General features: G+C 41.0%; 2 protein-coding genes across 2 annotated transcripts; both read right to left on the bottom strand.

Moving 5' to 3' along the window:
- Positions 1-2613: 2613 nt before the first annotated feature.
- LOC124479882 (transmembrane protein 235) lies at positions 2614-8273 on the bottom strand. The gene is made up of 4 exons (XM_047038819.1): positions 8105-8273; positions 6939-7019; positions 6339-6476; positions 2614-2858 (listed from the first exon to the last, which is right to left on the bottom strand). Exons 1-4 carry the CDS (start codon positions 8271-8273, stop codon positions 2614-2616), a joined length of 633 nt encoding a protein of 210 aa, XP_046894775.1.
- A 3904-nt stretch (positions 8274-12177) lies between these two features.
- Positions 12178-13327, bottom strand: fscn2a (fascin actin-bundling protein 2a, retinal). Its single transcript, XM_047038994.1, has 4 exons — positions 13180-13327; positions 12961-13082; positions 12530-12697; positions 12178-12393 (listed from the first exon to the last, which is right to left on the bottom strand). The coding sequence occupies exons 1-4, from the start codon at positions 13296-13298 to the stop codon at positions 12188-12190; spliced, it is 615 nt and encodes a 204-aa protein (XP_046894950.1). The 5' UTR covers positions 13299-13327; the 3' UTR covers positions 12178-12187.
- Between the last annotated feature and the right edge of the window lie 762 nt (positions 13328-14089).

Here is a 14089-nt window from a genome sequence, read left to right on the forward strand (position 1 = left end):
ATCCTTACACAGAGGTTATTTCTGCTTGCTATGACAATCCTAATTAAAACTGAAACACCGTTTTTATTGTATCATTTGTGGCAGCAGTGATTAATTTGTTCTTCAGGTGGTGAAAGCTCTCAAACAAGTCTGGAATTATATTGTACCAAATTGGATCATATTCTTGGATAAAGACATTTTCAAACTGTCACTCTCATATCCAATGAACCTTTCAAATTTGGATTTTTATTGCACTGCCCAACGTTTTAAAAAGAAACCCTCTTCGAGAGGAAGATGTAAGTCTAAATTACAACAGGCTGCCAAAATGCCTGCAAGGGCACAGCCGAAGGAGAAGAATGTCTTGCCACAAGCCCAGGTCTTAATATGCAGTTAGAGAGGGCTGAAATATTACTCTCTATAAAAGTTTTATGTGATTTTGGCAGCCCTAATCTTCAGTATAGCTGCAGCACTGCCAGTGCCCACTGCTATGCCCTGGTCATCCATTGCCAACCTATCATCCAGTCTGACACCTGCTTACATGGACAGGGGGATGCAGGCCAAACGGCGAGCTGACTGGACAGAGTATATGGCTTACCCACACAACTCACCTTACTGTCTGGTTATGATGCCACAAATACAAATTAATGTTAAAAGGTGCACAGCTCCATGAGTAGAATGCACTGTCCCCCTGGAAATGTCATAATTTTCTGCCTTTTAAGGAGTTTATGTGTACAGTATATACTGTATACTTGCGATTAGTAGCAAGTCTATCTATAGCAAACGAGCCAGTAGTTTATGTGGGTATAATTATCCATATTATAGAAACTGGTGTGTAGACGCTCTGTACTTTGTCTCAGGCTGGGGTCATAGAGAGCTGGAGGGCATATATAAACATGTAAATGGACAATCTGTCCACATGTAGCCTGTGTGACTCATCTTGTGCCCTACACAGTCTGTCATCTGTTTTGTATTTTTATTATAAAACTGAATTTACTGTAAGTGGAGACATAGCTAATGCTGCAAGTATTTCAAATATGCTTGTAGTTAACATGCCCATAATCAAAGCTTTTTCCAGTCATTTTACAGGCAAACCAGTAAAGGTTATATTAACAAGGATATATTTATCAAACCTTTGCTTTATCAAAATGTTAACCTTTAGATGGTAGAGGTAGTCTAACTTAAATGCACCTCTCATCGCAGGTAGCCTGGAGCCATTTTGAGTCAATCCATGCGCACTATCAATTTGGGCTTTGAATTGAGAAAGCACCCAGGCACTGTAGTTACCACTTTTGCCTTGCTCTGATCTCACACTGAGTGGTTTCACCACTCAAACAAACACAATGGACACAACAAACGATTACTGGGGAAATGCTGTGCCGTAAACACTGTTTGATGTGAAGAGTGAAGTGAAGTGTGATGAGTGAAGAAAGGCGTACAGTTTTCACCTATACATGAGCCCAGTGTTTGGTGGCAGCTGTGCTGCAGCTGTGCTGCAGTCACATACTGGTCAGAGGAGCAGGCCTTGCGGCAGACACAAGCACAGCATCTATTCAGCTCTCTTCTGGGTGCTTTAATATTACTGAAACACTGACAGGTGTAAGAGAGGTGACAACAAAGAATATCGGTACAATAATGAATCACGGTATTTCGCAATACAATACTCATAACAGTCTCAGGCCTGGTATGTTTTTTTCAATCCGATGTAATCACAATTATAATCACATGCTTTTTCACGAATGCAGTTACAAACACTAGTACCGTATCACACTCAACAGTGATTTGACTGTTCACTTTTTACATTGAAAACATGTGGCTACTTCACATAAAAAGCCTTTGCACCTACAAGACACTTACAATGCATTCTAAAGTGCAGCGAAAGCCATCAACGCAATCAACAATTAACATACTGTGAGCTAGCCACAAATTAGAGTCTGAAAAACAACACGCACACAGCCAGGCTATAGGGCAGTCAAGTCATGGCCATATTTAGCCATCATTAGCCATCCATAAATCTTTTTTTTAATCATTGCTCACTACTAATAGCCACAGCATAAATAAATTACCGTTTGGTAATCAATGCTTAATTAACTTGGTTCCTCTAGCCATAGCAAATGTAAATAAAAGATCCCAGTGTTTGTTCTGTCCCACCTTTTTACATATTTATGACATAGCCTGAAGAACATGATTCTGCTAGGTTAGGGGGTCACAGCAGCTGAAGAGAGATTAGCATTCATAGTTTGTTTTACTTAGACTACTGCATTGAAGTGGGATGAATCGAGGTTGATATGGTCTGGTCTGGTCTGCTGGTCTGGTCTGGCAAGGTATGATCTGGTCTGTTATCTCCTTTGACTGTCCTAGACTGATTTGCTTTGGTTGTTGACTGGTCCGGTAGACATGATCTGTTTCAAAGTTTAAACACTGTCTCCAGCTGTGGGAGTGTCTTTCTCTGTCATTGTCTTTCTTTCTTTCTCTCCCTCCTTTTCTATCCCTCCTTTTCTCTCTCTCTCTCTCTCTCTCTCTCTCTCTCTCTCTCTCTCTCTCTCTCTCTCTTTCTCTCTCTCTCTCTCTCTCTCTCTCTCTCTCTCTCTCTCTCTCTCTCTCTCTCTCTCTCTCTCTCTCTCTCTCTCTCTCTCTCTATACCATGGCGATGGCAATGCCAGAATCACGATGTCCCTGCAGCTGGGCTATCCTGGCAGCTAGTATGAGCAGCAGGCCAGTGGTCACCTCCAGGCTGTAGGAGAGCCAAGCCATGGCAAGAGACCAGCCAAAGGACACATCCACTAAAGACAGCTCTTCAGGACCCAACACCTGCTGGAGTTCTGCCAGAGCCTGCTGGCAGTAGCTGATATACACACTCACCCCAGACAGGGTGAACAGACCTGTGGAGAGAAACAAACAGAGGTCAGACTGATGGACAGATAAGCAGTTAAACAGACCGAATATGGAGAAACAGACAGACAAACCAAAGTCAGATAGACTAGGCAAGAAAATCAGTCAGACAAACAGACAAAGTTTGAAAGTTACAGCACAAAATAGATCATGTGAAGATCAGAACTTCTGATGTACAAATATCTGGAATCAACTTTTTGAAATGTACCTATTTAGTCTGAAAGACACCCTGAGTTCCATGACGACTTATTTCACTAAACCTTCACCACTGTGCCAGACCTACGTGACAAACACGAAACCATCATTTGAACTGCAAATTCAAATAATACGCTCACATTATACATTACCTTTAAATCAACTAAAATATTTATATCAAAGATAGTGGCTTTTGGTTGCTAAGCTGTTTCATGTGTCAACAAAAGAGAACGTGTTTCTTTGCCTTCTACAGAAGATAAGATACTTTTTAAGCTACAGTTTCTTGTTTAGGGTTATTAGCCACATAACCCCTTGGTATGCCTGCCAGTCCATCAATACAATGTTCAAAAATGTGAGATACAGTAAGCCTTTAATTAACCACACGCTGTATACAGTCAACTGATTTCTAGAATAGTCTATTTGTCTGCTTCGTTTACACATAAATGTTTATACACATAGGTAAAATCAATTTACCAACAGCTATGATGGTGGTACACTAAATTCATCTGCCTACCTTATCAGACTAAAGTGGAAAAACAATGAAGCGGTTTTAAACATTAATCTAAATTCAAGACATGATCTGATTTTACTCTTGCCTTGTTCACAGCTAATTACCAATCTAGATGGAGACCGGACAATAAATCAAGCAGCACTGTTCCAAATTGAAGATGAAGAGTCTAAATTCTGAAGGTTTCTACTGCTTGATAAACAGTACTGTACAAACCTATTGGAAATGCATTGTAAAGGTATAAGGACGACAAATCTAGTTGTTGGGTTTTGCTGTTGAATATTTAGACATTTACATTTAGTAGACGGTCTTATCCAGAGCGACTTACAGTAAGTACAGTACATTCCCCGAGGCAACTAGAGTGAAGTGCCTTGTCCAAGGACACAACGTCATTTGGCACAACCAGGAATCGAACCGGAACCTTCTGATTACAGCCCGATTCCCTTACCGCTCAGCCACTTGACTCCCTGACTTGCACAAATTGAAACCGTTGAACTATTTTTATTAGCTTTAAGGCCCTCATACGCTTCATGAAGCACTTTTTAAGCATAAAATATTTGTAACCCCAACAATAGATTTTTCCTGTATTGTAGTGAGCGGAAAACATGCAATACAATAAAACAAACAGAACTGTCTGGCTGAGGGTGTTTGTTGTGGAATAGACCTCATTTCCCAAGAGGTGCTTGACAAAACAAAAGATGACAGAAAACACTATACTTAATCAAATACTGTGCCTGTTACACAACGTTCCAAACAGAAACCGAATTAACCGTACATTATCTTGTTTAGCATACACTGTATACACATTGTACACTAAATATGTGAGCCCAAAGCCCAATCCAATTTTTGCAACAAAGAAAACTCTTTAATAAAGAGAACACACTCTCAGGACACATACATGAAATAGTGTCAGCAGACAGAGATAGTCTCTCAGGGGAACGAGAGGCCATGTTGATACATCTAGCCAGGTGACGATGTTCTGTACCTCCAAGTGGTCAGCAGTGATAAAGAGGCTCAGATCTATATGTATTACTGTAAACAAAAGAACAGCAGGATGCTTATTTTTCTGTAGAATAAGTGATTCTCAAGCAGTGTAAGGACAATACAATGCTGAGACTTGAGTTGATAGTATAACCATAAGGCTGTCTGAAAGTATAAAAGTAGTTGCCAATATAATCACACAGCTGTCTGGAAGTTTGACAGTCGTTGCCAGTATAACCATATACTGTATGTACAGGATAATGTAAAATCAGAAATTGTACAATTTGTATTAGATAGAAGCATGTCAAATCTCCAATATACTGTATATTTTTGCCTTCAAGATTATAAAAAAATTGTCCGGAAAGACGCTTTAAGACATATATGTATATATATATATATCGATTTAAATATCAGTACACACATATATTTATATATATATATAAACATATAGAGATCCGAAAAAAACGGACTTTGCCATTGTCTTGAGTCAAGATTTGCAGCAATTGCTTATAAGTGGCATCGCTATCCAGGTCAATAATCATTGAAACATTTAATCACTGGTCCAGCATACTGTATCTCTGCTATTGTTTAGATATTGTAATGCTAAGATTAGCACCTAATCCTCACCATTCCTTAACTCATAATTCTGCAGGGATAATCCAAATATGCAAATATGATACAATATGATACACAAATTGGGTTTAGAATGATATTTTATCTGTAACTATGAAAGAAAGTTGAACTACCTACCTGTAAGAAACATCTGCATTTGACAGCTGTCAGCTGTTATTCGTGAGCGGTGCACTCATTTATTTGTCACAATCGTCATCATTCTGTTCTTGAATTAAAAACCTACTGTATGCAGTTCAAAAACTGTCTGGGCTATTAACTCTGTGTAGGGCAACCGTTCCAAAAAAACACTTGACTTGTCAAAGAAAGAACGATTACCTTTGTCACACGTACGTTTCGCTTCAGTGGACAATCCTTTATCCGCGGAATGTATAGTGGAAACCTGGACCATTCAAATGTGCAGCTAAAAGACTACTGCATTTGATATGGAATCTGAGATTTCTGTTCAGGAGTAAGCTTGTTTGTTTTAATAACTCTTAATTTGAGCTATTTCAATACACTTGTTACAGTAACAACTGGTAGCATTATGTGCTGTGAGACTGGTCCAGTATCCAGGTTAGAAAAATGGTAATTGCTGATCCAATACCATGGTGCAATGAAAACCTGAAATGTGAAAAATCATCTCACAAGATCATAAGAGAGCAGGAAATAAATGCTTCAAATGTCTGGCTTTTGTCACTTGATTGAGCATGCAGGGCTTGCATCCAGCTGTCTGCGGATTCTTGCTATGAGGGATTGGCAGATATCTCTGTAGAGTGCTCTGAGTATAACCAGCAATTAAATTGTATCTAATCATATGCCATCTAATATAGAAGCTCCATCATGTAAACTTAAGGGGTGGTTTCTGAGCTTACATGGTCCCACAGTGCTGTAGTTTTGACTTTCAGGGGTCAACCTAGTTAGCCAAGATTGCTAACCTTTCTGTCTGCCTAAATAACAGTGTAAGGAGGTACATTCAACACCAGTACAATATCAGGTTTGTACTGAGGTAGAACTCAGTTGTACCCACCCACGTAGGCAAGCACACTAGCAAAGTACTGTCGAGCTATTGACAACATTTGAACCTTTCATAACCACAATGGTTTTCTTTTGTACAGCTTCACAGTACAATCATTATTTCATGGCCACAAGCTTTGCAGGATTCAGTACTACTTACTGCAGAGAAGGAAGTAGGAAGCGGAGCCAGAGATCAGGCAAGGACTATGGGCCAGAGAGCTGACTAGACCAGAGATCCAGCCGAACACCAGCAGCACCAGGCTGATAGGCAGCAGGATGACGATCGCCTTGTGAAGCTCTGGAGGGAGTGGGACAACCGACAGAACAACAACATTAAGCAGAAACAGTCATTTGTCAGGCTTTACATGGTGTTATGTAAAGCCACAAGGACAATTATCTGTTCTTTCAACGGCTCAGAGACAGTGTTTCAAAACAGATATGTTTGGGGAACAGCTGGTAGCACATGTACTGTACGCGTCGTGATGTTATGCTCATGTGCCTTATGATGCCTGATCTTTCATTGTGTAATTACTGTAATATTGCACTTGTTTTTGTTCATTATCGGCATTTGGAAGACAACAATATCGCTTTTTAAAGAAAGTATATACACAGAACCAGGATTTCAATCACCGTGATTGAGATGAAAACAAAAGAGTAAACATACGATATGGCTGCCCTGCAGATAGCAGATTCATTGTTTAGGCTATGGTTGCCAGGCCCTTTAGCCCTGAATCTGTGATGGCGCAACAATGACACTCACTGATAAGATGTCTCTCTACCTCAGACAAGGTAGATGTGTCCATTGTGAAGGAGTGAATGAGGTGGGAACTGGCATTTTTTCCTGTAGATTTAGTAAGAAGAATAACATAGAAGAGTCACATGGACAGAGAGGACAAAAGGCTTTCATTTCAATTACAATAATATCATTCACTGCCTCAATAAATATTATGTCATATTCATAATTGAAAGTCTGTAGGAGCTTAATTATTACACACCTTACCCCATCACTCCTCATCACGTTGATCAATAGGGTAGGTCAAGCTAGCATGCACTGACCATATGAACTATAAAGTATTACCGGTACATGAATTATTTCTTCAGTCCAGCAAACTGCCTCAAGCTAAATACTGTAAATATCAGCCTTTCACTTTACAGTACTAGCTGGCAGTTATTGCAGCCATTTCCAGCTCTTGGTCTTTTGGGTGCTGTCTACAGCAGGGTATTCATCAAAGGGATGGTTGGTTAGTAACACCACAGTCATATTTTTAGATAATACTGAATCTATAAGGATGCATTAAACCCATTATATGAAACAACAAGAGTATGTGTCTCTAATACATTTAAGTACAGGTAATGTGGATGATAAGAACTATGACTTCAAAATTCAGATACCTTCAGAGATGGCAATCAGAAGAACCTCCATGGGATGGTAAACGGGGTATTGAAAGACGTGTAAATGTGAGTGATACTTCAATTACATTTCAGGACACGGCTTGATCAAATATTAGTTCTGTTGACCACATTTACATATTCATTTTTTACTTTTTATACTTTCCAAACATGTAGTTTCAAGTAGCAAAATGTATAAAGCGAGCATATTGCGTACATGCAATTGAATTGCTTGAGGAACAACATAACAGATGCACGTTCTTTCGTTCTCATCTACAGGAGAAAGATAATCAGTCTCATTTATCATGGGAAGTCAAATATGCTTAATGATCCACGAGGGGACAAAGTAACCTAATTGTTACTTATGCAACACGTGGTTTAAGTGTTTACAATGACCCCATACCAGTTTAATATTGATAGTTGCTGACAGCTTGTGTTTTTGTACTTTTTTACAACCATGGAAATCAACGTCGATGGTGTCGGATGAGATTATTTGATATTGGCCACAGACTGAGTGGAATACACCAATATCCCTACCTTCATATATTCTCCAAAGCCCCGAATGAGAACTCAGATCCTCAAAGTCTGGATGGTTCGGTTTAACATCGATAATGTACCAATATTCGCTCCCAATTGCCACGGCAAGTAAGGCAAAACTGAGTAAACCAGTAAATCCAGCAACAAGAATCACCACTCCGTACCTCATTTTGTAAAGAATAAAACATATATAGTTTTTTTTTACGGTGACCGGTTTAGTAGAATTCCATGGTCAGATTAGCATAACCATAAGTAGAAAGGGCACAAACGATGCGCAAAGCTCTCCATGGTAGTGTTCCATCGGCGTTCTTCAGCCTCTCATCAGCCACATGCTTGTTGTTATCCATACAATTAAATTCCTGCAAGAAAACAGACTGAGTAGCTTATTAAAGTAAATCACGTTTGTAGCACAAGCACTGAAAGCCATAGACTGGGCAATAATTTCGTTGCTGCGTGTGGAGGGCAGGCAAGGAACTGGCGCGCAGGTTTGTCTCAACCTTACTGTTCGTTCCCATCTATTAAACACTGGTGGAAGTGAGTCAATGCTTGAACAGGAAATTAATGGTATGTATTCTGTAGCATATGTTGTTGAATTATACTGTATATTGTTGAATTATACTGTATATTTAACAAAGTGACAGTTGTTGTTGCAACAGTTATACCCGTTTGTCATTGCATTGATTAAATCATTATTCTGTGGGAAAGGAGCTTGATGTTAAACGCTTGATGTTAAAAAAAAGAAATCCTGAACTAATTGTTCACATTAAGTTGTTGTGCAAATCATTATAAAGTATCTATTGGTGTGTGGGGGAGGATGTGGGGCCTATACCACCAACACACTAGTTTGTGGCCTGTACAAGGTCGTTCTTCAAAGCTGTTAATTGACATGACAAAGCGTGTCTACCCGGCGTACCCTGTTGTCACAGATGGCAGCCCGTTTGAAATAAAATAAAACTGCAAAACTCAGCTCATCTCAAACTAATGTTGACGTGTAGGCTACTGCCCTCTAGCGCTCTTTGCGGAAGATAGATTGAGGCCTGCCGGCCTACAACTGGGCTGGCGCACTTGTATTTTCAGACCCCTCACCCAGGTTATGTCAGAAGTAGGCTTTTTAAGTAAATACCCCTAAATTAAATACTCGAAACGTGTTACCTATCTGATCCATTCTCTTTCCCTACGGCACAAATAGCATTAAAACATTTCAGACACGTCTATGGCTTGAAACAGACATAGGTTTGTAGGCTGTCGAACCACGTGGACTCTGACGTTTGTTGTACCTTGTCAAGAGATTGAATCTAAGCACGTCGTTAAAGATAGGATGTGATTTTTGTTTTACTTTTTCATATAGGCTACTGGTGAAGGTCTCTTCACATCCTGAAGGCATATCAATAATTTCAGTGGTCTGAATGTGAAAATATATCTTCTGTGGTAGGGACAGGACAAAAAAATGGTCGATCAATCATGTCAATCTCACAATAGAAAAATCAACAAATGAAAAACATCTGGATCAGCGGCAGTCTAAAACCGAATCAATGTAGGCCTACGTGTTGCTTTTCCAAGCTGGAGGCAACTGCTGGAATTGAAGGATCTAAGAACCATGCATGAACGTTAACTATCGGAGTTTGACATTTTTGAAGGGAAGCGCCAACCCAAAGGATGACTATGGATTATCGCAATTTAGTTTACTTTATAATCATGATGGAAATATGTTGATTTGATAGATACTCATCTTTAAATGTGTTTATTTTGCTTATCATGTGAATTGATAGCTGTATGGTTAACGTTGTTTACCATAATAGTAGACAAAGTGTTGAGATATTATACATTAAGCATAATTTGCTCACAGGCAAGTGACGGCAAAGGAAAATACCCTAAAAGACACTATAAGAAAATCTAATAATTACTTCACAATAACAACATGGTCATCAACAAGTTTGGTTTTATTTTATCAACATAATTTATAAACAATTTCAGGAAAATACATAAAAAGAAAAAAAGATCTCTATTGACCTGGAATGATAACCTTCTAAAACATCATTTTTCAAACTGAAATAGACTGTAGTGGGCAGCATGTAATTGGTTGTGACATTATTTTCCAGAAGGATCCATCGTAAATTAGATTTCTAAGACTTCACACAGACACTTCACTCGGAATTCCACATTCTGCTGCTACTGGAAGGATTGGCAAACGTGGCTGGATGCAGCAAGCTCCCAATCGACCCTCTGCCTCCACACTCATGGCATTGGATCTGAGAAGGTGGGTTTGATGTTAAAAGCAATATGGCAAAACTGGAGGATGGTATGTCTAACCAAAGCAAAAATAGAGCATAAAGTACTCTAAACACTAACGCTATTCCATTGATCTCTGATGCACATTTATCTTTATTTGAGAGGGTAGGCTGGGGGTCTACAGGGGGGGGGGGGGGGGGGGGGGCTCAGGGAGAAGACTTGCATAGAATACAGTATATGGGGAAGGAGGGAGAGGGTTACAGTGTAAGGCCTGTAGACAGAACTTTAGAGCACAAACTGATGAGTTTGTATGCTGAAAACTGAAACATGTGACTGGACTTCTATCCTGACACAGGGGTCCAGTTTCCCAGACATGGATTAAGCCTAGTCTTAGACTAGACTAAAAACGTTTTCAAAGGAGATCTCATCATTCAATTCTTATCTTACTTTAAGACTAGGCTTAATCCATGTCTGGCAAACTGGACCAAAACGTTTAAAGTTTTGCTCACAGATGTCTGTGCCAGAGGTGACTCAATAGCAGATTTAAATGTAATGAAATGCACTCAATACTTTGTTCTTTTGCTTTTCCCTCATATTAACATCACTATTATTAACCAGACTTGTCATTCATGTATGTGGTCATTTGTAAGTGTAATGACTGTGCAGTGAATGCAGGCATTTGCACTGTATTGGGTATTGTGGGAAGGAATGTTCAAGCTTAGAGCTCACAGTTTGCTTAAACAATATGCCACCTCCAAAGCAAGCAATTGGAAATAACAGTGAAAATGCTCTCCTTCTCAGCACCTGCCTTCTCCAACCGGACTGACCTCCTTTCATAGGTGTCCCAGTAGCCTATAGCTGTTCTTGTTTCACATTAGGCCAGATATATGTGGTGACAGACATCACTGTTTGATGTAATATATACCATTATCTACAAAGGTTATCATAAGCAGCTGATGGAGCCAAATGCCAAGATGTGTCTTGTGGGAGTTTAGGACAGCACTGTCAGTGGGTGCAGGTGTTTTCCACGACTCCTCATTAGAGATCCGCCCTCTGGCTGAGTGTCGAGATGCCTTACCCAGAATGATAATGAACGTATGAGCGAAGCTTGTTCAGGCATGGCACTCGGGCAGCGCGAGTCATATCACCCATCGCCGTGTTCTTAGCACATAGGCTTAGCTCGATAGGCGGCGCAATAAAGTCGCACACATACACGCACACCAGTCCTCGCTAACCTTAGTGTTCTGCGCTGCTGCCACCCACCACCTTCCTCTTCTCCCCCATGTTGTCTGTCTGTACTCCCCGTCGGGGGATTGAACTTGTTGCTCCCTGCCTCACGTCATGCATGCTGCAGTGAAGGCAGGGAGCGCTTCCCCATGTACATCCATTCTGCCAATTTTAAACCTATTCTCAGCTATATGAATAAATGGTGAAACCAATCACGTGAGTGTCTTGACTGAACTGAGGACAGGGCATTTATTATTAGGAACAGTTTGTAATGCATTTGTATTGGTTGTACAATGTGTGTCTCAAATTGAAGACGTTGTATATTTCATGATGTTGGCAATGTCACTTGGAAAATAACACAGACATAAAATGTTTGGGGAAAAAGGAAAGAAAACACACACATAAACAAAACATCCTAACATTTTTCACTTTCTCCCAATAGAAAACAAGAAGGTCACCATGCAGCTCCCTTTACACACAAACAGTGGTGAAGGTCTGCCCCGGTCTGGTCAGTCTATGTATCTGTGATGGGCTTGACATGAGTGGGTGCAGGTCCTCCCTCCCTCCTCCTCCTCCTCCTCCTCCTCCTCCTCCGTGCTCCTCCGACCCCTCTCTCTCCCAGGGGGCTCAGTATTCCCAGAGGGAGGAGCTGTCTGAGTCGGCAGCATCACTCTTCAGCGTGCCTCCCTGGTCCCCACGCAGGTACTTGCCATTCTTGCCCTTAATGCCCACACGCCCATGTTCCAGGAACTCCAAGTAGAAGTCCTCCGGCTTGTCTCCGTCGGAGCACACCAGCCCACTGCTGGAGACATACCAGAACTTTCCGCCCACGCCTGTGGACAGGGCACAGCCATTAGTTGAAGTGAGGGAAGATGAATGTATTTTACTGAGGGTAAGTTAATCAATGTTAGGACACACGTGCACACTGTAACATGGAGCAGGCCTTGTCATAGACAAACCCTCACTGACTTTTGATGTGATAGGCTCCGTCACTGAAGAGCAATGAGAAGATGTCGTAGACGGAACGGTTCGAGTCTAGCGTGTTGGAGTTCTTGTGGTGACACACAAATCCGTTCTCTCCTCGAAGGATCAACATGGGGCGGTTGATGAGCTTCATCAGGAACAACTCGTCATCACCTGCAACACAGACACATGTCTTCAGTGCCTCATCTCCAGCCCTGATCTGGAAATCTATCGTAATGATCCCCGACTATCATGCAGAACAGTTCATGATCATTTCAGTATTCTCAGTCCTATTTCTGAGGTGACTGAACAGCTCATGATCAATTGAGTATATTTAGTTCAGTGTCCGGGGTGAGAAAAAACACAATCATTTTAGAAATTAAAGGATCCACGGCAACTAAGTATGGAGATCAAAGGATGGAGATCAAAGCTCTCACCTACAGAATCGCTGACTGCTGAAAGCTGCCCGTTCTTTTTGGTGCAGACATACTTCCCGTTGCTGGCCTTGAGAGCCACTCTCCGACCGAGCCATTCAATGTCAAACATGGTGTTGGCTTCCCTGTAGGGGGATGAGTGAAGGGCAAGCAGGGGTCAGAAGCTTCATTTTAACACAAGCACCTGAATTCCATTACCAGGAGCTGAATACCCCTTCTTACACTTCTGTCGCTGTGGACTGTATCCCGCCGTGAGACACCAGTGTCCAATAAGTGCCTCCGTTGGTCCGGAACATGCACTTCTTGCTCTCCTTGTCAATCTCCATCTGGAACGTCTCCATGTCTGTCTCTACATCCTGATTGGCCGAGATACTCACCCCTGGTCGACAAAAGAGAGGAAGAAAGCCGACAGTTCCAATTATTGCACCCTTACTCCACGGACAATGAGTATAAAGACGCTATCTTTTTTTATAAGCCATTTATAACCCTTTGCATTTAAAGGGGAAATGTGAACACAGTGAAAATGTGACATCTAATTATTAACCTGTCAACAATCCCCCTATAGTTATATTGTCACCACAGGATCAGACATAAGCCCCTCGTCTTAGTCTCCCCACCTAATATCACCTTCACTCTGCAGTGCTACCGAGAGATGTACTGCAATGCTTCTTAGAAAGAAGTACAAGAATATACCTGAAGAACTATATATACTATTGGTATAGGAAATGTCGATCTGTATCAATCTGTTCATTTGGATATATATTCATGTATATTGTGAATAGCACATTTTATAAAGTAAACATCCCTGTAAAGTATGTGATGCATCTTGAAATAGGTACATGAAAGTAGAGAGATTCGGCTGATGTGACCAACTGCATGATATTATACATCTCAATTTGCGTTCTATTGTATGCTATTTTGGTATTTTGAAGTGATACACGGCTTCCATCTCTCTGTGAGGTATTGGTGCCCCGAGGTGGCGTGGAGCGACCTTGGCACTGCATTGATGCGCCTCCTGCTGGCCAGATGAGCCTGTCACTTGCCCTTCTGTCTTATCCTGCCACAATCTCTCTCACAAACCCTCCTAGCTCCTAGTCGGTGCAGAGACTTGGACCCACCGAGGCATGTGCTC

The sequence above is a fragment of the Hypomesus transpacificus genome, chromosome 17 (genome assembly GCF_021917145.1).
Source record: "Hypomesus transpacificus isolate Combined female chromosome 17, fHypTra1, whole genome shotgun sequence".
In the NCBI taxonomy this organism is placed as follows: domain Eukaryota; kingdom Metazoa; phylum Chordata; class Actinopteri; order Osmeriformes; family Osmeridae; genus Hypomesus; species Hypomesus transpacificus.

Coding starts and splice junctions, on each gene's coding strand:
- fscn2a (XM_047038994.1), bottom strand. CDS start 13,298: ATGGAGACGTTCCAGATGGAGATTGACAAGGAGAGCAAGAAGTGCATG. Junction 13,083..13,179: donor CAGTCCACAGCGACAGAAGT/GTAAGAAGGGGT, acceptor ATCCCCCTACAG/GGAAGCCAACACCATGTTTG. Junction 12,698..12,960: donor AGCAGTCAGCGATTCTGTAG/GTGAGAGCTTTG, acceptor TCTGTGTTGCAG/GTGATGACGAGTTGTTCCTG.
- LOC124479882 (XM_047038819.1), bottom strand. CDS start 8,273: ATGAGGTACGGAGTGGTGATTCTTGTTGCTGGATTTACTGGTTTACTC. Junction 7,020..8,104: donor GCTTTGGAGAATATATGAAG/GTAGGGATATTG, acceptor CTAAATCTACAG/GAAAAAATGCCAGTTCCCAC. Junction 6,477..6,938: donor GGTAGAGAGACATCTTATCA/GTGAGTGTCATT, acceptor CACTCCCTCCAG/AGCTTCACAAGGCGATCGTC.